The sequence below is a fragment of the Diospyros lotus genome, chromosome 15 (assembly GCF_014633365.1).
Source record: "Diospyros lotus cultivar Yz01 chromosome 15, ASM1463336v1, whole genome shotgun sequence".
In the NCBI taxonomy this organism is placed as follows: Eukaryota; Viridiplantae; Streptophyta; class Magnoliopsida; order Ericales; family Ebenaceae; genus Diospyros; species Diospyros lotus.
Window position 1 is genome coordinate 29,431,901 of NC_068352.1, and position 26,275 is coordinate 29,458,175.

Below are 26,275 nucleotides of genomic sequence, written 5' to 3' on the forward strand. Positions count from 1 at the left end.
TACAACTTACTAGTACAAATTTTAACTTATCATACCCAACTATTTGACTTGTGAATATATTTGTAATGATGTAAAATGAATTTTTAATGAGTTTTAATCAATTTATTTAAAATAAAAAAAAACAAAAATAAAAGTATAGATATATAATTTATTTAAAAATTTATCAGAACAATGGTATAAATGGTTAATTGGGAGTCATTTACATGAATTTTAGGCCTTTTATAATTAGTATTTTTGTGCTATGTTATGTAACACTGTTATGTTTTATTGTCTATAATATAAACTAATTAAAATACACTTAGAGGTGAACTAAACTCAAGCTATTAATTACATGTTTGGGTAGGTTAGAAAATGGTCAAACTATATATGCTATGAATTATTAATTTCAAGTTTACAAGACATCGTAGCAATTCAAAGCACGAAACAATATTCTTAAAGTGATATTGGTAGCATGTCAATTTTAACATATTCCATCAATTTAGAATAAGTAAACTTCCTTATTCCTAAAATTTCACCAAATTACTTTTATCTCTCTCTAGTTCTAAAAATTACACTAATTTTTTCATTCGTTGTATAGCGTTAAAGAAATCGTAAGTATACAAAAGTAACGGAGATGTCTCATGTAACAAAAATTTAAATATTTTTACAATAATTTTGTACTTTTAAACTTTTATTATATATTTAATTATATTAAGTCATACAAATTTGTTAATTGTTCGTTTCTCGTCATTAATTATTAGATCGTAATATATATTGTAGATATTCAATTATAATAATCTAATTATGCCTTCTTCTATATTATTAAAGTATGATGATGTAAAATTATATTAAAAAGGCATATTTACAATAAATTGGAAATATATGTTATAAAATTACTAATTAATTTTAAGGACATCGTAAATACTATTAAAGGCGCAAATTAGAGAGGCTAAGTCAATCATTGACTGAACAGACACAGCTCTATCAGAATAGAGATAATAATAATTCCTTCACTCAACTAAGTCCATACTCAAAACCTTATCTGATACTGACACTTAGAATTAATTAACAATGACAATAGATAAGCTCTCCACTTCCAAACAAGGCCTTAAAATCTGTAGGGCCATGCAAAAAGCAATATATGTGTAAATATAATGGTGCCCTCTCCTTGCTTAGCCATTGTCCACCAGCCGACCCTCTCTCCATCAGCAGATGCTATCTTATCCTAATTACCATATGAATATGATTTCTAGTTTAAAATAGAAATTTCAATCCATTTGGCCACGAAGGATTAGAAGAAAAATATATTTTTATAAAGAGATCATTTCTCAATTTTAAAATAATTTTTGAAAAAACAAAATTTTCAATGCAAAACCAACCAAATGGCTCAGATAAGTTAGTTTTTAATGCTGCTGAGGAGCATAGGGTTTACAGGATGATAGGACTTTCCAGTAATGGTAACGGATTAATAGATAGGAATGATGTTATGGGTTGGGGCCACTAGTTCAGGCTCATCCATGAGCTTCTGGATTGCAACTATGCCCCACAGCACGAGGAGTGTTGACAAATTATTGCAGAACTATGAATCTGCAGATAAAGGCGTAGAAGAAGAAAATGGAACTAGCTTTAGCTTTTGTTGGTTGAACAAAACTAAGTAAAGATTCTGTATCCCTTTGCCTTTCATTTATGCCATTGCCAGAAAGAATTTGAGTTCGGCAGTAACTGACTACGAACTTCCAGTTATCTGGATATTGGATCTCATTCAAGAAAAGGTTAAAACTCACAAACCAGCAAGCCTGTATTTGTTCCCCACTTTACATTCAAACTTGTTAAGTTAGAACTGAATGCAGTTTGGTTCTTACCATCGACGACCACAACAACGATGACGATGACTGTTGGAGAGGAGGAGTTTGATGGCATGGAATCAAGAACCGTCCATGGATATGTCGCTCCCGCTTTGATTCTGTGGGCTTTCTCCAAAAGGGGCTCCCGAGAGATTGTTGTGTGTCGGGCCAGCCCCGAAGGTGAACTCGCGAGGAGGAATGTCAAAGACCGGGCGAGCGAAAATAGACGCGGTGCCAATGTTGAAAGCAGGGACAGGAACTGGATCATTTAGCTTAGGGAAGCCAAAGCTGAAGGATGTCTCACCTGATGGCTGGAGAACCGGCAAGGCAGGGGTGGTACTGGCGATTGACCCGAAAATCCTCTGCTCAAAATCCTGTAATTGCTGGTAGGCATCTGCATGTCATGAATGAAAATGTTTGAATGTCGGGGTGTGAGAACTTGTGCTTGTCAATATATGAAAAATTGAGGATATCGAACAATACAAGCTGTCATGCTTTGAAGATATAACTTCCATCTTATGCACAATCATAAGGACCTTGAGATGAGAAACTACAGTGCCCGACAAGTTTCAGACACTAATTAGTGTTGAAAGAATTGAAGGCCCGTGAAATGAGAACCAAGATAATAGTGAAAAGAACTCTTCCAAGGCAGAAGTGTCCCTCTCAAGAGAAGGCATTATTGATGAGGGCTCCCCCAGTTACTAGTATGTCGTAAGAAAGCACAATGCAGATGAAGATAAAACCCAACAAACAAGATGACTCCAGCTTTTAATTATTCTCAACATAAAGAAATTTCCACATTTTGCAGTTACTAATATTCCCATCTTTCACCTCTGAATCTACATCCACTCCTGACTCACTAGCATCTAGCAACAAAATTAAAATTTAGCTAGCAAGGCATCTTGTGTGATAAATGTCATGTTCCATTCCCTCATATCCCCTAAATGAGTAGATTTCATTAATTAGTATATGCAAGCTGTCTATAGAAACATGGCATCAATACAAACCTTGAGTTAATTCAACAGTCGGTCTATGCTCTTTCACCCACTGGTAACTCTGTGCAAGTCTCCATCCTTTGCTCTTCATCAAATAGGCGATCACAATAGCAGGTGACCTGTGCAAGGATAGCATTGTTACGGTCCAAAGAAACAAGATCTCAAGTAAGACTCATCCCTATTGAAAATGTTAAATTAATTTGCTCCAGTAGAGTACGACAACAACACTTGTTTGTGAGCCAATTGCATATTTGTCCACCTTGCTGGCAGATCTTTCATCATTTTTTTGAAGATGATACCACTTTCTAACATTCTAATAAGGGTCACACTGATTGATACATTGCATGTTGACAGAAACAAAAGTTAGCTAAAAGAATAAAAGAAGTTTGTCCAAGAAAATCTAACCTGTTTTTTCCAGACATGCAGTGCACAAGAACACGTACCCTGTCCTTTTCACATTGTTCTGTAAAATAAATTGTTGCACTAAGCATGCCCAAGTTTGCAAATCAAAGCACGAAAGCATAAACAATGCTGGAAATTAGAAAAATTACTCTAATGCAACCCAGCAGTAAAAGACACTTGTGGACAGTAACGGACAATTAAATTTTACAGTTAATGGAGTCTGTGGAATCAAAAGTGATAAGTTATTGTGGCACAGCATAAGCCTGTTATAGCTATGACGAGTGAAATTAGTTCAAGTTCACATATAACTGGATCCATAAAGATAAGGAGAAACAAGAAAAGATTAACAGAAGTTAGGTACTTTTTTCCATTTTAATTGACAATAAGGAATGTCTAACAAAACTGCACTTGATCATTGCCATCAATGAAAGAGGTTGACGCACACAGATGACCCAAATACAAGAGAGAACATGAGACAAGAATAAATATGGAATAGAGTTCTACAGAAGTTCTGGATGACAAGTTCTGTAAAGAAGCAAAACCATTTCAAAGGAGTAGACAATAATATTGACAAATAGGTAGGAGATCAAGAAAATTGACGACAAAACAACCTTCAAAGAGCAGGATCCAGTGACTCTTGCCTTATTATCAGGTGATTCTATGAAATTAACTAAGAAATATCTTAGGTGGCAAAAGCTTATTCTGCAGATTTAACAGTATAACTAGGCAAGTAGTTGGTCCACAATTTAAACAAAAAGAACAAACCATTTCTATTTTAAATGAGCAGTTGTCAATAGCACATTTCTTATCTATTTATACCTGTTGGCACTTTTTATAAATTAGATGATTAATCCTATATCAATTTTATCTCTTGGTCTGTTGTTGGTTTTCTAATGGGTTCTTTGATCATCCTCCTGTAAAGAACATAATGTATCTGGTCATTCTTTAGCTTACGTCAACTGCACTCGGTTAGCCAGTTATACAATCAGCAAATTCTCAGAGAAACTTTCTAAGTCATCCAATTGGTCCCTAAAACTACCCATTGCTAGGATTGTCCAACAGCTAAATCATATCACTGCTCATATTCTAACATGATGGACCCACTTGAATTGAGATTCAAAGGTGTTGTTTCTTCACATGATGGAGAATGGAGATATCACATAAAATGAAATAAATGTAAAGATGTTAAAGCAAGTTTAATTTTTGAAAACAATTTATTATCTTTATTGAGGATAGTTGAGTTACCAGAATTTCCTTCTTTACTCTCCAGATTAAAAGTTTTGCGTGGGAAGAATGATGGAGATCAAAGACCAAAGTTTAATAGTGTTTATAATTAGGTTTTTGGTCGTCTTACAGTTCTATTTTTCTCTTCATTCTCTTGTTGGATTATACTCTGTGGTATTTATGGGAGAAAGATGTAATGATTCAATATTTTATCCATCAAAAATATCATATACTAGACAACGTGAATGTACCAAACGTTAAGTTATTAATAAATTGTCAATTATTAATTTCAGTTTGAATCCAAATTGCTTGGTAGCAATTGTAAGATTGGCTTTTGTAACTAGAAGATCATAGGTTCAAGTGGTGGACACAACCTCTTTGCAAATCAATAGTAAGGCTGCATATAGATAAAACTCTCTGCCAACCCTCACAAAGGATTGAGTCTCGTGCACTAGGAAATCCCTTAATCAAAATCCAAATTGCATTTATAATTAGGCAATGTTTCATATTAAGTAACCTTAGGTGCATAACATCTCAATGCAGCCTTACAAAGAACCTATACTCCATGCCGTTGATGCAATGATGTAGAAAAGAATAATATGCCTAAGCCATCTTGAGCTTCAAAAGGGGGAGAAAATAAGCTGGCTAGTATAAAAATTATGGAGAACAGAACTAAAAGAGAAGTAGGAGAAAAGGACTAAAAAAAACAAAGCAAAACCAAACAAACTACGAAGAAGAAAGGTATTTCAACTCCTAAGTCTTTCAAAATCTCCTATGCATGCAGAAGGAAGAAAACTCCAACCCACTTGAACATATTCTCTCTCCAATCTCACTTGCAAGTGTACAGACTCTACCCTCCATGATAAACAAAATAGATGAAGCAGATTATTGCCATCAACCACCTAATGTTAGTGGCAGAAAAGCCCTCACACTTGGATACAATATCATTTTTTTCTGAAAATATGACGATAAATGCAAAGTTGAAAATCTTGCTAGAGCTACACCTTTCATGCAACTCCTCAATCGGTTATCCAAGTCCTGTTCAACAACCTCTCTAATATTCCAAGGAAAAGAGACATGAAGACCTGAACCTTTCTCATTCCCTATTTGCACAACTTTCTTTGCCACCCATTCCTCCTTGAAATGGCAGTCCCAATCAAACCATCCTCAGAACAATAAAATGATCACATTCACCAATCCTCCAAAGTCCACCAGCCATATGAAGGTTGTATGTAACAGTATATATACAAGAGATGCTGTAATTGAGAGATTTCAGAGGAATTTGGGGGCCAGGAAACAGTACTGTTTTTCCAAAAAAAAATTCACATTAGTCAATAATATATTGTCAAGTTTTCCAACTCTATTCATGTCATTGTTTTATTGTCAAGAAACTTGAGGAAAAGCAAAGAAACTTCCTTTGGCATTAAATTAAAGCTGAGAACTCAAATACCACTTGGAGGACAGGATACTATAGTCACACCTTCGCCTCAAGGTCGCTTAGGGACACAGTAGTTAACAGACCTTCAACTGAGCTCTTCCAGGATCCACAATGTAATGAGACTTCCATTCAATTTTGAGCTACTACAGAACTTGATCCAATACTGCCATTCTATGGCCTCATAATAATTGCCTTGTTAGTGAGTTGTACCCCCTCACTCCCACCACCACCACCCCCCCCCCCCCCAAAAAAAATAAATAAATAAATAAATAAATAAATAAAAAATAAATGTTTTGCCCCAATTCATACACCTTAAGTTAAATATAAATAGTTCAACAATTAAAACCCATAATGGTATGAATAATATGAGGTGCTGCCAAAAAAGGAAGCAAAAAAATCAGAAACAAGCAGCATTAGGCTCATAGTAGTCAGTGAAGGCACTCACCTAGAAATTGGATCGCATCATCAAATGGTAAACTTTTGTCATCTTGGAGACAATGATAGGTAAAAGAGTTCTTATAAAGATTTTGACAAGAAGGTACTGTCTGCAGACACACAACATAACCAACAGAAGCATATTCAGGCCGAGGTTAATCTGGATGATACAAGCAAGATAAAAACCATGTTGCACCAGTTACAAGCAATTCACTTTCATGAGCTAAATGGTATAGAAACAACTTTCAAAATCTCTGTTTCTAGAAGAAAAAAAAAATAGTGGATCAAATTAGTCTTCACAAACAAAGAGAAAAACATAAATGCTAAAGAAACCACATGACAAATAATCAGCAAAACATTTAGGCCAACATGGTCATTCTTAATATGTGAACTTGACTAATATTGAATTAATTCATTCACAAATGGATGATTAAGAGAGGAAAATATAATAACAATGCTAAAGAAACCAAGACAAATAATCAGCAATAGATTTAGACCAATTTGGTCGTCCTTCATTTGTGAACCTGGCTAAATATTGAATTGGTTCATTCACAAATGGGATGAATGGATGTGTTAGAATATAAAATGCACACCCAAAAAAATATATTATGTGTTTTCCATATGAAAATTTAAACATATTTATTTTCTTAGCAGAAAATGAACTAATCCAAATGTAGGAGATTAAACATCCGTTTTGATTAATGTTTCTCAAAATTTGAATTAACTCATTTTGTGAATTTATATGTTGAAACCAATTCTTAGAATACTTCAATTTGCACCTACCAAGTAGGCATTTACCAATCCCAAAACTAGTTGGTACAAATCTAGGAACAAATCTAGAAATTAAAATATTTTGTTTATTTCTTTCCTAGTTGGTCTTTTATTTCTTTCCCAATTAGACTTGAAGGATCACGCATAGTTGATCAACTTAGAAATCAGCCTAGGCTTCCTCCTATGAAGTCTGGAATCCAAACTCTAATGACAAGAACACAGAAAATATGTTAACCTCCCATGAAAGCCTTCTGAGAGTGCTCTAGTCAGCTTTATAGGAAGACTGACAGCATTAATGGGCTGTAAGTCACGAACTCCTCCCCATCAAAAGGATGATCCATTTAAAATCACTCCCTAGGGGAGATACTGGGGACTCAACCCACTCCAAAGATGGATACTGGAGTGGAGTACAAGGACATGGCTGCCCATGGAACCAAACATTCCTACTCCAGTGTAGTCAAAGGTGAGTGCCTAGGCGAGCAACACAGGGAGCTAGGGAAGAGCCTCGCCTACTACTAGGCGAGGCTCCTTCACTCAGGGGCACCAGCGTCAAGTGCCACAAATCTGAAAAAAATGAAGGAAACTGAAGAGCTATCTGCAGAAGGCTGAAGGGATGCAAAAGGTCTCTCTACGTAATAGGATTATAGGGTAATAATACTGTAGATTTCAGGGAGGAGACTTCAAAAGCTGTTCTGGAGGTTCAACCAAGCCGTCATGCGCCAGAAACTCTTGGCACATGACGGCACGTCGCCAATCCTTCCGGCAATGGCTCACCACCTGCAGGCTCTCTTATGACAGGTGGCCATCCCTCCTCTGAAAACCAATTTCAGATTGGTTTCTTCATTCTTCTGCAGCTTTTTACTGTTTGTGCCTTTGCAGCTTGGTCCTTCCTTCAGTGTTCTTCTTCTGCAGCTTTTTTTCTTTGAATCTTTTGTTTGGTTATTATTTTTATTGTTACTAACTTACTATTTTATTTTACATTATTGTTAGAGTCTTTGAGATTGTGTATAATGTACTAGGGTTAGGGTTTTACAGTTCTATTTTATTTTTCAAAAATAACTTTTCAGATTCAAAGTTCAAACTCACTTTATTTGCAGCTGTTGTTTGCTGGAAATTTTTATATTAATTATTATATATTTAATTCATAATATATATTTTCTAGTTAATATAATATAATTTATATTTTATGATTTGATAACTATATCTTTTGTCTTTGTTAGCTTTGCTACAACTACACGTACTTAAAATTGCTTATTTTTATATAATATTGCAGATTTGTTATAATTATAAAAGTTATATTTTGATGTTTGAGATGGCACGTAATGTATTAGAGTTTGTTATCCAACCGTGTTCCATCTTTCAAAAATCATTCCTTAAGAAGCTTGAGTTTCTTGTCCAACATTAGAATAAAAATATCTCAAACAACATAACCCCTCAACTAGACCCCTACTACATAATTGAAATACCCTCCACCTGAAGCCACATGTTCATGAACTTAATGAGAGACCTCTTAGATAATGGAACCCCCTTCATCAACCACCAAACTGGACAGCTCCCTGCTTCCTACAACATTACTAACTACAAGTCAATGCTTTACCGCCCACAGGGCAATGGCCAAGTCAAGGCAGCCAAGGAGATGCTGATAGGATTCTGAATTGAACTCTCAATGAATACCAAATGGATCAATGGTACAAACCAATCTACAAACACCCAAAAATCACCCAAATCAAGAGCTAAATCAAAAAAAACCCCAAATCAATCTAATCAAAATACTATTACCTAGTTTATATTGCTTTGCACAAAGCCTTCAAATCAGGGTGTCCAACCTTGATCAACAGTGTTTCAAGGTGATATGCTAGTAGAGAGCAACAGCAATGAAGCTCTCCCATCAACAATGGAAAAGTTCTGCAGTTGCTGATCCTTTCATGTTGGCTTTTCCAATACTTTTCCCTCTGTGATGGCTTCAGCAGATGATCAAATGGTCTCTCCAATGGACTACAAACTTTCTGGTGGGTGCATCAGATTGGTGGTGGTTTGGGTCTTCAATCTCATAATAGTTGCAACAAAATTGTCACGTGCCAAGGGTAGCTATTGTAATTTAGTCTTTTATTTTCTATTAGGGATATTTTCTCTTTTTGTCCTATAGCTGAGGCGGTTAGAAATCTGTTGTACCGCACATGGTAGTGTAGTGGCTGTAAGCCTATATATTGAGCCACGACATGAGGATGGAGGGGGCATGAATGAAATAGACTTGAATATTCTCTCCAATTTCTCTCATATCTTCTTCTCTTCCTTTCTCTCTTTTCTCTCTCTCCCTCTATCTCCTTTCTCTCCATTCTCTCATATCTTCTTCTCTCTCCCTTTCTCTCTTTTCTCTATCTCTCCCTCTTTCTCCTTTCTCTCAATTTCTGTTGGTTTCTGGAAGATTTCCCCTCAAATACCCCTTGTCAAATTCAGTGATTTGACAATTGGTATCAGAGCCTGGCAATTCTCGGCCAATCAGTTTAGAAATTCCGATGAGCAACAGATTCTGAGCAATCGGAATTCTAGGCAGTTTCGGAAAGAAGTGTGCACCGATTAGGATCAGTGAGTTGGAGATCACCTGGGCGAAGACGATCAACTGCCTCCGTCAACTTTTCCAGCAAGTTGGGTAGCAGGCAAACCCAGTGATGGCGGAAAGGACACAGATGAAACAGTTGGAGTCATGGTTGGATGCGATGGAGCTGGGCATCCGACAGAACCAGAAGCAGATCAAGGAGAGATTAGAAACAATGGAGCTGGGCCTCTGTCAAACCCAAAAAGAAGTGAGTCGAAGCCGAGCAAAAACGATGGTAGTGGAGGGAAATCTAAGAAAAGATTTCTCCCATCTCCAGGAGGAATTTTCTGGGTTCGAGCAGCAACTAAGCACAGTCTTGACCCTGTTCTCCAGACTGCCTAATGCGAGCCTACCGGCGGATTTTCTGCCAAGGGCCAATCCGGCTCCGATACTTGCTGAGGGCCGAACTAGGCAATGCAGCCCAGTTTAGGTGGGAATAGAGGAGCAACCAGAATGGGAACCGGAACCAGTGATGAGGGATGCTTATATCAATCCTAACCCAATTCCAATACCGAGACTCGACATCCCCGTATTTGAAGAAGACAAACCGAGATGGTGGGTAAGAAGGTGCGAACGTTTCTTTTACCAATATTGAGTAGTTGAGGGGAACAAGGTCAACATGACAGCCACTTATCTGAACGATGTGGTCGATTTATGGTTTCAAGGGTGGAGCGGGAAGAGAGGGGAATGGAGGTGGCCTGAATTCGTGGAAGATTTATGTATGCGATTTGGGGAAAAAACTAGGAGGGAGATCATTGAAGAATTCAATAAGCTAAGGCAAGAAGGGTCGGTAGAAGAGTATCAAACTAAGTTTGAGGAGCTGAAATCATCAGTGATCCTATCTTATCTGACCTTGAATGAAGCATATTTTGTGCCTAGTTTCATAAGTGGGTTGAATGACGAATTAAAACCAATTGTGAGGATGATACAGCCGGTAACAATGCAACAAGTAGCTGAGAAGGAAAGATACAGGAGCTTGCATCGGATGTTATTTTTAAAAAGCACAAAACTCTAACAGAAGGTTATCCTCTGAGCAGTCAGGACGTGGGAGAAAATGCTTGGATGATAGCCTCAAGTCAGACTCCAGGAAAAGAGCATCCTAATGCAACCGAACCTCCTATTATGAAGTTAAGGAGAAGACTCGGATAATGCTTTAAATGCGGGGACAAATTCAGTGGGCCACCAATGCAAAAGATAGTTGTTGAATATGGAAGGTTTAGAGGAAGACAACAAAGTAGGAGAGCTCGTCAGAATTGGATAGAGGAACAATGGATCGACGATAATAAGTTCTTGGGGACAAGAAACATTTCAAGAGGGGAAATTTGTTATAACGGCCCGTCTCCCGGAGCCTCCACACGCATAGAGGATCCGTGAGAGGGTCATTATTTGAATGATATTGAACAATAACACAAATTAAAACTCACACCCAAACCTTTTAGAAACCATAACTCTTTATCACGTAACATTTAATAATCATCCTTACATAATCATTCACAACATGAGCCCACCTGGCTTTCATAGAATACACCTATCTCAAACATATAAAACATTACTCTAACATAAGCACAATGACACCCAAGACCTAATCTCGGAAGGTCTCGGGAGGACTCTGCACTTGCTATCCTGACTCGAAGATCTGGATCCAACTCTGCCGTATGCACCTGCAATCTCACGATACTCTTACCTAGAATGATGGAAAGCAACGTGAGCCACAAGACTCAGCAAACTCTTAGAAAGAAAGATTGTAGGTTACAAACAGAACTCTTCCCATAACACCCCATGCAATTCACATCAATGCAACGTCATACCATGCCATGTTCAATACCTGTCTTATCCCTAAATGCATAAACATATGATAAACTCCACATAAACGGTCATTGGGGCCTACATCAAACACACATTAACGCCCAAGTCCAACATACAATCCTGTTAGCAGCCTATCATAGGCTACTATACCATTTCCCTTACACGTCCCTTCCTGTCACTTACAACATAATCTGTTGATGAAGGTCTTACTGTTGTCATAGGTCTCACCCTAAGGTCTTTCTGTGGGCCACTTCCACGGCATACGCTCCGTGGTGGGCACCACCCATCACCCATACTCATCACCTATAGCCACACATTCTCACCATGCAATGCAACAAGTAGGAAATGCAATGGCTTTTGCAGCATAAACGTGATGACAAGGCCCCCCCATAAATCAAGCATCAAGCCATACTACACCCACATAGGAATTCACACATGCGATATGCTCTACACGCACCGGCTCACCTAAAGTACCCCAGTTGGCTCTTAAACCAACTGGGTCATGCAAATGTTCACACATCCCATCACACACAAAGCATGTCCCACCAGTGAGTGCAACCCAATCCCATGTAGCACACACATTATGATATGCACAAAATCAAGACGGGAATCTGGCAGTACCAGCTCTTCTGACTTGTCTAGCACTTATCATAATAGCCAATGACTGGCCCCCATACATCCAGCCATCAACTGCCACTATCCACGGTCGACAGTCAGCGATTTTGTATCCCATACCCTTAAAACACACATAGTTATCATTAAACTCAGCATTTCACAAACTCCCTTCATGACTCATCGTACACTTGGAACACCATCATCAATATACTATTCTTCTACTCATCTGTTATCATGTTAGTGAACCGTTCACTTTTCTCATTAAACCCTTTAACATAACCCTATCATCCATTCCAACTCTTCTAAGAACCTAAACCATCGGGTTCGGCATCATTCCCAAGGAAAGTGGGGCGATACAAAGCCCCGCGAAGGAACAAAATGAACGACACCAAAACATCATTTACTTATTTAATCACCAATAGACCCATTATTAACATACAAGTTATGGAATGGTTGCCGCGTGGATTATCGTTATTAATGCGTAGAATCGAGTGACGGTGAAAGAGGGGATAAAATACGAGAAACCACGGAGACTCTCACAAGAAATTAAGAACATGAGGGGAGGGTTAGGAGCTTGCCTTTACTTGGCCGATTCTTGCCTTTTCTACACTCCCGATGCGAAGTAAAACGTTTCCTAGCAATTAATAAAATCGTGCCTTAAATTAATTAAATCTAACCGCATAAACTATATAATCTAACCGTACAAAATCTATAATTTAAATGTATAGCTCTTCTAGTAATTTTATCTACTTACCTGAGTATTTTTGTCACAAAATAATCTCAAAACCCCTTTTATTTTTCCCCCAATCTTCTCTTTTCCTCCCTTTCTCGCGCTGTCCGAGCCTTTCTTCTTCTCCCTCGTCTTCCTCTTTATTATCTGGCTCAGAGAAGGCCAAAATCGGCCTTTAAATTGGCCAAAACAAATAGCTGAGGCGCGGCCACGTGGCAGCCGCACACTGTGCCACCGCCTCAGAGCCGAAACAACGTCGTTTCAGCCCTGCCTCTTAGCCAAAATAATTGGCCATCTCCTCTCGCACGCGCTACCTCCTGCTTGACTCGAACCTGCACCCACCACCATCACCTACACGCACGCAACCAGTTGGGCTGGTTGCTTCCCTCATTAATTAAGCGCCCTAAATTTATTATAAGGAGACGTCTCGCTCTTTCCCAAAATTACACCAGCACCCCCAGCACTTCCAAAATTCACACATACCCTGGACTCCAATTTCGACTTATTTCACCTACACCCCAAATTTTCATAAATTCAACCAAATTAATTTATTTTAATCTTTCCTTATTTCCATAAATATTCCCAAATAATTTAATTAATTACCTTAACTTCCTATTTCCTCAAAACAACATAAATTATTATTTTTCCTTAAATCTCCAAATATTCAATAATGACCTCAACACTAGTATTAATAATTATTACTTATCTCCAAATTTTAGAATGTTACATTTGTCCCGTGCCAAGGATAGCTATTGTAATTTTGTTTTTTATTTTCTGTTATGGATATTTCACTTTTTGTCTTTTCTCTTTTTGCCCTGTAGCTGAGACGATTACAAATCTGTTGTACCGCACATGGTATAGTGGTTGTGAGCCTATATATTGAGCCACAAAATGAGGATGGAGGGGGCACGAATGAAATAGACTTGAATATTCTCTCTAATTCTCTCGTATCTTCTTCTTTTCCTTTCTCCCTCTGTCTCCTTCTCTCCCACTGTCTTCTTTCTCTCGTATCTTCTTCTCTCTCCCTTTCTCTCTTATCTCTATCTCTCCCTCTTTCTCCTTTCTCTCAATTCCCATTGGTTTCTGGAAGACTTCCCCTCAAATACCCCTTGTTAGATTCAGTGATTTGACAAAAATTCCTCAAGTTGCGCACATCAAACAAATCAAAACACAAAATCTGATTTCTTTCAATCTTCGTATTGCAACCTAATGCTCTCTTCTCCTTTCATTCCAAAAGTTTAGGTGATGGGTTTCACCTTCTTTTTCAGTAGCAAATCCTCTCCTATATGATGGACAACAACACCGTCGTCTTAGCAGCTGGAAGACAATGGCAGATGACAAAAATCTTGTTGGATTCTCCTCCTCTATTCTTCGTCAATGGCCATGGCAACAGAGGACTTCCTTGCAATCAAAAGGAACAAGGGACTTGTGGTTTACAACCAAAACAGTGGCATAAAAACTTCCTTGCTATCTGTGTTGCCTAAACCAAAATAGAGTCTTCTTTCCTAGCTTAATCCGAACAAAAGAGAGACCTCTGCGACGAAGGCAGTGAGTCTAAGTCTCCTCTCGCTAATGACCGATCAACAGCTAGACTTCTATGGTAGACCAACTTGGGCTTCTTCAACTGCAACAGTGAAGAGTATCAAGTGACAACAAAGGTTTCGTTGATAGCTTGACTTCACAGCCTGTCATTCACCAGTTTCAATTTGCTTGAACCTTGCTTGATATTAATAATAAACAAAGGTTTGCCTTGGATTTAAAAACGAATCTTTTGCTTGCGGCATGGTCTTGGATAAATTATTTGGTGCCTCGGGGGAACCAAATAAGACAAACCAGTTGGGGCCCAACCACAATGTGTCACATGTACAGATTTGTAATGACTCTTGAAAGCCAAGCACATGAGATTTCCTATTTCCAACACATGAGATTTTTGATTAACACAATAACTTTCCAGCTTGTCTGTCAATTATCTCTCTTTCTTCTAACTGCATGAACATGGTTGGAATCAAGAGGACATGAGGAAGGAGGAGAATAACAACACAACCAAAGCCCAGAGGCCATAACACCAAAAGAGTCCAAGTCTTCAATTTGTCCTCCTCTTCTACCCTCAAGCGCACCCACAATGGCAGCGCATTCGCTTCTTCTGAAAAGTGCAACAAACAGATGCTCATCTTATTGCTTGGCTGGCCTGACTATCAAATAGAGGCTCACATGCGGAGGGCTTTAGATGCACAAATGGCAGAACAATCTCATTCGGTATACAGCATCCGAGAAAAAAGAGCAAAAGCTAAAATGCTGAGCCAAACACAAAGAAAGCCAAGAAGGAAAAGAAATAAAGGCAAAGATCTGAATGCTCCTGAGCATCCTCCAACTGCCTTCTTCCTGGTCATGGATGAATTCAGTAAAAGTTTCAAGGAAGCAAATCCAGGTTGCAAAATTGTGTCAATGGTTGCCAAGGGGGTGAGATGTGGAACTGTGGAAGTCCATTACAAATGGGGGCAAAAGCCTTATGTGGATAGAGTTGCAGAGCTCAAAGAGGAATATAACAATGCCTTAAAGTCTAAAAACAATGGTCGAAATGTAGCAGATAATGGAGAGAGATGTAGAGAAAAAAGAAACAAAGGTTGAGACTGTGCTTGATGAAGATAAATTGGAATCTTCTCCTACATAGAAAGGATTCTACCAATCATATGCTAAATACATAGTTGTTAAAGGCGCGCCTAGGTGCAAGGCGCCTTAAGGCGCCAATTCAGCACCTCGCCTGGGCCGAGGCGAGGCTATTTCAGTGAGGTGCTCGCCTTGCACAATGAGGCGCCGAGGCAAAAGGCACGCCTCATGAAACCTAGGTTTTAATTAAAACCTAGGCAGCCCAATTCATCCCCTCTTCTCAGTTTCACCATGCATACATTACAACATATTTACATTTCTTTAGTTCAAGTAAATGTCCATATTTTCTTTTATTTATATTTTACCTTCCATTTACTTTAATACATAAATGCAAATAGGAAAGTACACCCTATTTGGATTCGATAAAAATATCTAAAAAATCAAAATCCATAACAATAAGAAAATAGAATTTTGGTTTTAGTACAAACTCAGGATTTAGCGATTTTACCACCCCCAAAATACATACCTACTATTTCTTGAAAAATTCATTAAAAATCATTTTAACAACAATGAATATTAGCTATCAAAATACCGGGAGATAGTTTTTCAAAATAAAAACATTTTCTTATATGTCTCCTTATAATGCGTTAATCTTCCAAACTTAGAAAAATAGCATTTTTCAAAATGAAAACATTTTCTTAATTGTGGACTTATAGTGTTTATTGATTGTGGAGAGTACTAAAACTTGTCCAAAATGTCCTCCATCAGTAAAACAAGATATTGGAGAATACATGCAAAAGAAGAAGAATAACAAGAATGAGCGAAATATGGCACCGTTAGATGATGATTTTCAATATGGTGAAGGGTATGATGAGGAGGAGGAGGAGCTGCCTCAAAGTAGGAAAAGACCCAATGTATTAAACAAACTCGATCACAATCGGGTTCAACTTCGACTTCAACTTCAAAGCGGCAAGTAACTCAAGTGATTGAAGAGGAGGAGGAAAGTGAGACAGAGACCAAAGATGATGAAGACTTGGAAGAGGGAGAAGAATTGGGACAGGAAGAAGAAGATGAAGGGGTGATTGAAGGGGATGATGAAGATATTGACCATGATGTTGATGATTGATTAAAACTTCTTTATTGATTGTGGACTTGTAGTGTTTATATGTTTGTTTAGAACTTTGCATGATGATTGGTACTTGTTTGAGTTTGAGACTTTAAGTTTGAACTTTGATGATGTTTCTAATTTAGAATTTGCATGATGAATGAATTAACTTTGATGATGTTAGTTTAGAATTTGAAGATAATGAATCATTAATGATATGCATGTGTTATTATTGATAATTTGATAGTTTTTTATGATTTTACAAGATTTTGAGTTTTTTTTCTAAAATGTGCGTCTCACTTCACAAAGGCACTCCTCGCCTCGCGCCTCAGACTCCAGGACCCTTTGCGCCTCGCACGTTTCAGAACTATGGTTGAATATGATTTTCCTTGGAGGGAAGTTTCAGCAATAGTGTGGCATGCACAATGAAGAACAACAAACCCAAGATAGAGAAAAAGAGAGGGGAGAGACAACATCGGCAATGGCAGGAAATTATTGTCTTCATGGGTGAAAAATCACTGTTGTAATTGGTAAATTCAAATCTGTAATACAAGTGTTTAAATAGGAAGTCTCAAGTGATTGGATTTTTAACTCATTACAGATGTGAACAGGTGTCAGGTGGCACCTTGTGACTGTTATGATCAAGAATCCTAGACCTCCAATTCAAAACACCTATAAGCATTGGAACATTAAGCAGAAAACTGAATAGGTTATGCCTATTCCGGGTTTGGTTAAGGATTAGATTAGAGTTATTCTTGTTCCCATTCCTATTTTGTCAATTGTCAATTTTTCATCAGTACTAGGAGTCTCTGTGTGGTAGGAGACTTTTTAAAATTTGGTTGCTAGCAGGTGCAGTGTTCAAATAGGAGTCTTCAGGGCTTTCTTATGAATAATCTCGTGAGTACTGCAAAGGGATCAGAAAATAAACTTCTTTTTTTCTGCATACTTTGTGTACAAGAGTTCAAAGGTTTCTCTCTAATGAGCCCTAGCCTAAACATAGGTTCGCAAGGACGGAAGTCTTTGAAGGCATTAGCTGCAGAGTTAGATAATCGCCCATGGCCTTGATCCGTTAACAGATTGGTATCAGAGCCAGCCATGGGTGACAACAGTTTCTGGCAGGCTTTTGAGGACTTTATGAAGAAGTATGGTGAGAATGTACAACGGCAGGAGGAGTACCAGGCGATTGAGACAGCAGAACGGGAACACATGTCAGCTCAGATCCAAACCCTCATGTACAAGGTGGAAGCCATTAAGGGAGGTTCTGCAACGTCGGGTGTAGGAGAGGCAAGTGTGCACCAGACCAGACAGCAGTCATTGGAACCTGTTTGGGTCATTGGGACTGGAGGAGGATTTGTGCCCCACTACACAAAACTGGATGTTCCCTGTTATAATGGCGAGAAGGACCCCCCTACCCTGGCTTAACCAGTGTGAGCACTTCTTTCGGCACCAGCAGACTGCAGAAAAAGAGAAAGTAGGCCTAGCCACCTTCCACTTGGAAGGGAAGACACAGATCTGGTTCTTGAATGTCATGACCCTAGGGTTTTCTAGGGTTTCAGCAGAGAATTAGGGCCAATTTTAGGTAGAATTAGGGCAGAATTTGAGAAAGAGAGGGGGAAACAGAAAGAGGAGGAAGAAACAGGGAGACCAAGAGAGAGAATAGAGGGAGAATCGGAAGGGAGAAAGAGAGGAAGAGAAGCTGAGGGGGAGAAGAGACAGGTCCGAGAGGGAGAGATAATTTGGAGAGAGAAAAATCAGATGTTCAATTGATATTTCTGGATAATCCACATTACAACAGCCTAGTAGCTTTATATAGCTACTACAACAGCTTAACAGAAAATACAAGATACCCTAACAACTCAACAGATTACAAGATAACTACCCTAACAACACAAAAGAATTAACTACTACTCCTGAGGGATAAATCTGATATACTCAACCCTACCATAAGCTCTTATACATCCTAGGGTCCTGACATTGAACTTTGAAGACGAGGCTAAAGTGCTAACTTGGGATGAGGTCAAGGAACTCTGTCATGATCATTTCAGTCCCCCGGTTCAAGGAAGTTGATTTGGGGAATTAGTGAAATTAAAACAGACTGGATCAGTCACAAATTACAGGGGAAATTTCAGCAGCTGCTGGCGTGGGCTGAAAAGATGACTAAAACCCAAAAGGTCGAGCTGTATATTGGTGGCTTACAAGGATCCAAAAGGATAGATGTCAAAGTCCAGCAGCCGCAAAATCTGGCCATGGCAATGCGATTGGCCAGGATTTATGAGCAGAAGAATACTGAATCTAAACCGATTATTGGGTGTCCAACAGGGCGACCACCACCAAGTAATCAATTGGGGGCACAGCAATCAAGTACACGGACCCGTAGGAGGATAACGAGAGCAGAGATGGAAGAACATTGCTCCAAAGGGTTGTGCTTTAACTGTGACAAGGTATTCACGCCAAACCATCGCTGTAAGCAGTTGTTTTGCATTGATTTGGTTGTAAAGAAGGACAGTGAACCAAAGGAGGAAGGAGTCTGTCTACCGGAACCTGCCATATCCTTACATGTCATTATGGGTATGATGACATCCCAAACTATCCAGGTCAAAGTGCAGATAATGGGAACTCCAGCCCTTGTCCTAATTGATTCAGGCAGCACCCACAATTTTGTGAGCCTTACTTTAGCAGCGCGCTTGATTGCACTTAAGGAGGGAAAGCAGGGATTTTCAGTCATGGTGGCAAATGGAAAATGAGTATGAAGCACCGAGTCGTGCAGAAACGTTGAGTTTACAGTGGGACAGAGAACCTTTTGGGCTGATTTGTTTGTTCTCGAGTTAGGAGGGTTTGGTGTGATTTTAGGGGTAGATTAGTTGAGCAAGCCGGTGTCACGACCCTAAGGAATCCCCAAGAATATAATAGTCATACGGATTATATTTTTATTCTGATTGTATTGCTGTTATAGCTGTTAGTATATCCAATTGTAAGCCTATAAATAGGCTGGGGTAGTTAGAGTATGGCATGATTTGAATGACAATTGAATTCCATTTCCCTCTCTCAATTCTCCTAACTCTCCCTAGATTTCTCTCTCTTCTCCCTCAATTCCCTCTGCTCCGTTCTTTCTCTCCCTCCCTTTCTGCTCTTTCTTTCCCGCATTCTTACCAATTTACTTCCAAAACCCTAGCCAAACCCTAGGATCGTAACATTGTGATGAGATCCCTGATAGTTATCCAATATTGTAACCCAATATCAATAGCTTTCAGTAATTACCAGCAAGGAACAAGAACAATCTAGAGCATTTGAGAGGCCCTCACTCTCCAGAATTTTCTACCCAAAAACCAGCCATCCTCTTTCTCTTCTTCTCGGCTATTTATACCTCTCCTCTGCTCCTCTCTAACCGAATTCCCCTGCTGCACATGCTGATTATTCCCTCAGCATGTGGATTACAATTCTACCTCCCATGCGCACATGCTGGTTGTTACACCTGTATGTGTTGATTCCCTATTCTAACCTCCATGCTTGCTGCTGCTTGTGGCATCTTTGGTAGGTCCGGTACACCGGTGGCCTATCACATTGATGGGCTTGGTGAAGGCTATTCGGCATTGGACACCATACCTGCGGGGAAGATCTTTTCTGGTATGAACAGACCATTACAGCCTCAAAATTTTACTAGAACAGAAAACTATCTCTTCTCCACTGCAGAAAGCAAACTTATTAGCTATGAATTCTCCATTGAGCTTCACATGGGTACAAAAAAAACGTCGTTGCCGACACATTGTCCTGCTGTGATCAAGATGCGAGGGTTCTTATGGCAGTCTCTATGTCTTAACTAACTATTTTTTATTACGTGCAAGATGAAATTCAGGAATCAGCAGTGATGGGAAACCTAATGACTAAAATCCAGCATGGGGAACTCAGCCTACCTTGGGAAATTCATAACAGCCTAATTTTGTTTAAAAAAATGGTATATCTTCATCCTGATTTCCCCCTCAAACAGACGGTGGTTTCCAGCTTCCATGACCAGACCCATAAGGGATACTAAAAGACCCTCCATGGGGTGCAGTCGGACTTTCATTGGCAGGGAATGAAGTTCTATAGACAGGAGTATGTTCATTTGTGTGTCGCTTCAATGCAATAAGACTAAACACTTGTGTAACACCCCGTTTTTCCAAGGCGTGTCACTATGCTGGGATTCAACATAAAAATACATACTCTTTCCACGATACCTTTCTTAACACCTCAAGTTCCGTATCGCAAAGAAAATCCCCAACATATCATCATATATGTGGAAGCAAGATCGAAACTTGATATGATATATGACCATATGCACTTTAATCATAACATAGGAAAACGTATCATAGTATAACATCACATCTTCAAACAAAATATATAGAGAACCATCCCTTAGATGTAACAACTGAGTACCTCAGATATAATCAAAAGATACCTCAAAATAACATTGAACCATAACAGTATTACATGATCGACTCTCAAACATCATTCGTAATACATAACGTTCTTTATTTCTCCGAGACTGATCACCATCAAAACATAAGTTTCTCAACATGATTAAAACATATCTGAATCTTCATGAAGAAGCAAAATATTGGAATAACCTGTCAAACTCATCGGACACGTCATCTCGTGCCGTTACATGTCAACCACTTACTTGCCTTAACTACAAGTCCCAACTGGAACGTTTGAATGTTCTAAGGGCATAACCCAATTAGAAGATGAATTTTCTAGTGAGGGTTTAAAAATAGTTGCATGAATAAATGATGCAAAGACATGAACAAACAGATGCTCTAGTGTAACTTTCCTAACAAACCAGCCCGATACGGAACCTTAGACAATCATCCCAGCGTGCACACACGCCACAGGAGACCCTTGTATGTTATTCCGGCAATACCCTTGAAAAATTACAGCTATCAAGGCGACATCTCATCCCATTCACAAGTATCGATATGCCAACAATATCATGTTAAGTAAAAAATCACAACTATCGATGCAACAATACATGTACAGATAAGTCAAGATGCACATAAATTACATATAACTTAGCAACCTTCATGAATATCATGCTCAACATAGGCAAAACATAATACGTATAAGTTTTCGAGAAAAACCACTCACCTTGAACATACTCAGAATGCCTCAATACGCGTGCATAACCTTGATTCTCATGCCAAACCTCAAATAACCGAACTTTTACTCAACCTTGAGCCTCAACGATCCCTGGACATCATATTTATTTCAAATGAATATAAATATCTATTTTTCCCTATTTTCACAAAATTTTCTCTATTTTCTCCTTATTTTTCCCTCGATAATCCCAAAATAAATACCTCTTCAAGTATTTTCCCAAATTTTTCAACACTATAATTCATAAAATAATTTCAGAAAAATATTTTTAAAAAATCAGAAATTACCCATAGGTTGCGCGCCTTCACACGCCAGGCGCATGTACTATGTGTGATGACCAACACGTGCACCACACGCGCCGGTCATCTTCTCCGGTGCCGGCCACCGACGTTTGTTGGGTTTTCCTCCCATGTTGATCTACACCTCAAGTCGATTCCACGGGTGCCCTCCTTAGCCTGAAACCATCACCAGAAGAGCCCCAAATCAGCCAAAACAGCCTGACTCCAGCCACCGTCGCGATTTCCCGGCCACCTTCGAAACCCCCTTAAACTATCACGAAAATCCTCCCAAAATTTCTAGAAATGATCCCCAAAACCTCTAGAGCAATAGCCCTCTATCAAATCTTTCAAAAACACTCTCGAATGCTCGGATTTGATGCTTCAAATTTGGCCGAAACCCTTGCATATTTATAGGCAAAATCCAGCCTCTCTTCGGCCAATCAACGGCCATAGCTTTGCCCATACGCTTCCTAGGCCCATGCTTGGCCATACCCTGGCAAGATCGGTTGTCCCATTGCCGGATTTTGGCTCCCATGTGTGGTGGTCAGATCGGCCATGCTACTGCTAGTTTCGATATTTACACTTTTGCTCCCTTGCAAATTCTTTTTGCATTTTAGGCCTCATTTCAAGTCCTTAGACTTTGATATTTTACAACGTGAACCCCTAAGTCTCACGCTTCACAATTGACCCAACAAATTTGGAAAAAGAACATTTTCAACTTCTTTTCAACTAGAATTGAAAATTACACTTAGGCTTGAATGCGTGTTTTGATCACAAACCCTTTTGTTTCATCCTGAAACCACTTAAGGGTTGTTCATTACGCAAAATATAAACCTCCTCAAGGTTCCATTGACTTTCCGGAAGTCCTTTACCATCATTCGATTTTTTGGGCTGTAATTTAGCTGTATCGAAAATTGTCTATGTTTCGATTTCTTTCAGCGTCATAAATCTCACCTCGAGACACTCGTCAACGACATACCTTTTTCCTTAGGTATCTAAGCTCCAAGGCACTCCCTGCAGCTGATTCGATCATTTATTGCCCTTATAAGCCAATTTTTCGGTATTTAAAACTCACTTAAATTATGTGGTAATCACACAAAAATATGAGGTATTACAACTTGAAGCCAACAGGGTTATTGCAGCCTCTTCCTGTACCACAGCAAATTTGGGCCGATGTTTCCATGGACTCCGTGGAAGGCTTGCCCAAATCTCATGAAAAGAGCGTCATTTATGTGGTGGTAGATCATTTCTCAAAATATGCTCACTTTTATCCCCTTATCCCATCCCTTTTTGGCACCGTCTATGGCCAGCATCTTTTTTGATAAGACGTTCAAACTGCATGGGCAGCCCGAGTTCATTATGAATGATAAACTTCTTTTTTTGATGAACTGCATCTTTTTTGATAAACTTCTTTTTTTCTGCATACTTTGTGTGCAAGAGAGTTTAGGGTTCTCTCTAACTAGCCCTAGCCTAAACATAGGTCCACAAGGATGGAAGTCTTTGAAGGCATTAGCTGCAGATTTAGCCAATCGCCCATGGACTCGATCCATTAATAGACTAATTTGTTGCACCAACTGGTTTGGCTTATTTAGTGCCCCTGAGGCACCAAATAATTTCTTGAGGTTTTGGACTTTAATGGTGGATGCTTGCTGATGCAAGCTTCAAATGCCTAGATCTTGCAGCTTGCTACAATTGCTTTCTTGGCACATGATCAAACAAAGCAGAATATTGGTGCTTCGCATAAATTGATTGCACAGGGTTGCTTAATCAAAAGTTAAAACCAGAAAGATTCTCCTCCAAACAGAAAATTTACTGTATCTAAAACTCTGTGTAAACAAACAAACTCTAGTTGTTGGGGCCCCAATACCATTTGTTAGGACTTGTTGGGAAAACCAGACAAATAGACTAAATTTTGTCATGCTTGCACAGAATCAAAAAGTAAAGACAGATTTAATGTGGTTCATTAACTTTGGGTTGGTTATCCAAATATGAATTCAAGACAATCTCAACATAGATTTTGTTCATAAATAATAATAAAGGCAACAAAAAGGACACATGATGATAAATGAATGTATTTGATATCCATTAATGTCAAAATTAGATACAAATACAACATAATGACCTGTCTAAAAGATCCTAATCCCACTCTATATTGGCTTAGTCCTTGAAGTCAGCATCTCAAGCTTATTCTGCACCCTCTCCCAAAACCTTGAAGAAGCTACTCGAGCTTGACTACCTTGCCCAGAGGAACCCCTAGATCTCTCTCTGCGTACCCATGGCCAACTCAAGTCAACCCACGTCTCGACTTCCCTTCCAGCTTGTCCCCCTATGTTTGCCTCTATTCTTAGAGTCCACATTTCAAGCTTAGCCTACACCCTCACTACCCTCCCCTGAAACTGTCAAGGAGTTGCTTGAGCTTGACTACCTTGGCCCACAAGCATCTAGGTCTCTATTCAACTGCAAATAGCCAACTCAAGTCACCACGTCGCTCAACTTTCCTTCTCAAATGGTTGTTCCTCAAATGCATCAATGAAATGTGCCAGAGGAAACCCCTAAAATTGCTCCTCACTCAAACCTCCAATCTTGAGATCAAGCAGGGAAACAAGAAAGTAGCCTACAGGCATGAAGTCCTCGGGCATCTTATTACTTTGTTGCTATATATCCAAACATTACTCCAAAACTTAGAACCCACAAGATCGAGTAGTATCAAGCAAGCTCCATCTAAAATAACAGTATACTGGCCATTCATATCTGGCACGATCCCTTTAAGTACTATCTAGTTGCCATCCATCTCTAGCTCAACCACCAAAGCCAGTATCTTACCACCTTATAAATTACTAGCCTCATCAATCCTCATCCCCAATGCTTCGACTTCTACTCACTCTACCAAGTCAATAGTAGCCTTGATGCCATAGATCTAACCAAATCCAACAAATATGTTTCAATCCACAACCCTTCTTCACACGCAAGTGTCATTATGCTCTTCCATGAGCCACATCCATCTAGTAGTAGGATTTCATCTGAAGAGGTAGACACATACTGTCACAGTTATAGGCCGGCATTAACCATCAAATATAAGAACGACAACCAACAACAGCATCATCATCTAATAAAACCAGACAGGAGACAGAGATCTGGCAATTGGAATTTGGCAGCTCCTAAATTCCCTATCCGATCTTTTCATTCTTGCAAACAAGGGTGCCTCCTTGATAGGTTCCATAGGTGCCACGTTGTACCACAGATGTTTAGACACCCGCTCAACCCGTTGGGACCACTACCAAATTCAATATCGTATTCACATAACCAATAATATCTTCAAAAGATTCCAATTGTTGTCACTATTTATGTCTAGGATAACATCCATTACAGGTATTAAACATCGGTAAACTAACTTGAAGAGATTCAAACGAATTAATGCTATCGTCTATCATCTGAAAACTTGTAGTGGGTGTCTATCCATAAAAACAGCACAAAAACTCTTGTAATCAACTAATCGACATTGAAGAACCCAAGGAAACGCTAAACAGGTAATAAAAGACAGAAACTCACGTTGAGAATCCGAGAAATCCCCTGGGTCTTGAGAAGCTCTGACCTCGACGCATTGTCGTAGCTGCCCAGATATAGAAACTTGGGCAAGATCTCCGACGGAAAAGCACTGACTGGGACTGAAGTTTTCTCGGAACCCGCCGGCATCCGGTGGCCGCAAACGCCGCAAACCTCGCCTTCCTCGTATTTGTGGTAGTGCCCACAAATCCCACAAGGGTTTTCCCTCTCCCTCTTCCTCATACCGATCGATTCGGACCCAGAGACCAAGACGACCACTTTCTATCCAAAAAGCCAAAGCCCAGATCACGATTTCGCCTCTGGACCCTGGATTGCAAGGATTCAAACGGATCGGAAACTGAAGAGTTTGGGAATTTGATAGCGGAGCTAAAGGGTCTCGCGGCTTTGAGCTCAGCAGTGGTGCAACGAGATTGGCCGTTTCGGGCCGTGGGTAGTTATTTATATACACGCACACAAATATATATTTTGAAACTGATTTTTGATGGGGTTGAGCGAGTGAACACTTCAGAATTTCGTTGTCGAGCTGTGGGGGTGGGGTCGTCGCAGATATGTCTGCGTTATTAGCTGTTTCTAGACATGAATCGTTTGTCTTCGTGTGCAAATCATAGGGTTAGATTCGTTGATGGAAGTCAAAGGGCGCGTGGGCTGTCCCTTCGGACTTCATAATTTCACAATAGTTTTCCCTAATCATCAAATCTATTTTGTGATTTCAAATGTGTAATCATGCCACATTAGCTGATAAGATAAGGTGTAATA

The 26,275-nt window shown here is 39.2% G+C and overlaps 2 protein-coding genes across 2 annotated transcripts; one reads left to right on the forward strand and one right to left on the reverse strand.

Annotated features, from left to right (window-relative positions):
* Positions 1-1,630: 1,630 nt before the first annotated feature.
* On the reverse strand, positions 1,631-26,065 carry LOC127792083 (protein-tyrosine-phosphatase IBR5). The gene is made up of 5 exons (XM_052322419.1): positions 25,505-26,065; positions 6,328-6,427; positions 3,224-3,281; positions 2,831-2,937; positions 1,631-2,217 (listed from the first exon to the last, which is right to left on the reverse strand). Exons 1-5 carry the CDS (start codon positions 25,739-25,741, stop codon positions 1,904-1,906), a joined length of 816 nt encoding a protein of 271 aa, XP_052178379.1. The 5' UTR covers positions 25,742-26,065; the 3' UTR covers positions 1,631-1,903.
* On the forward strand, positions 9,758-16,837 carry LOC127792243 (high mobility group B protein 7-like). Its single transcript, XM_052322691.1, has 4 exons — positions 9,758-10,095; positions 14,860-15,437; positions 16,211-16,272; positions 16,344-16,837. Exons 1-4 carry the CDS (start codon positions 9,758-9,760, stop codon positions 16,566-16,568), a joined length of 1,203 nt encoding a protein of 400 aa, XP_052178651.1. The 3' UTR covers positions 16,569-16,837.
* Positions 26,066-26,275: the final 210 nt, after the last annotated feature.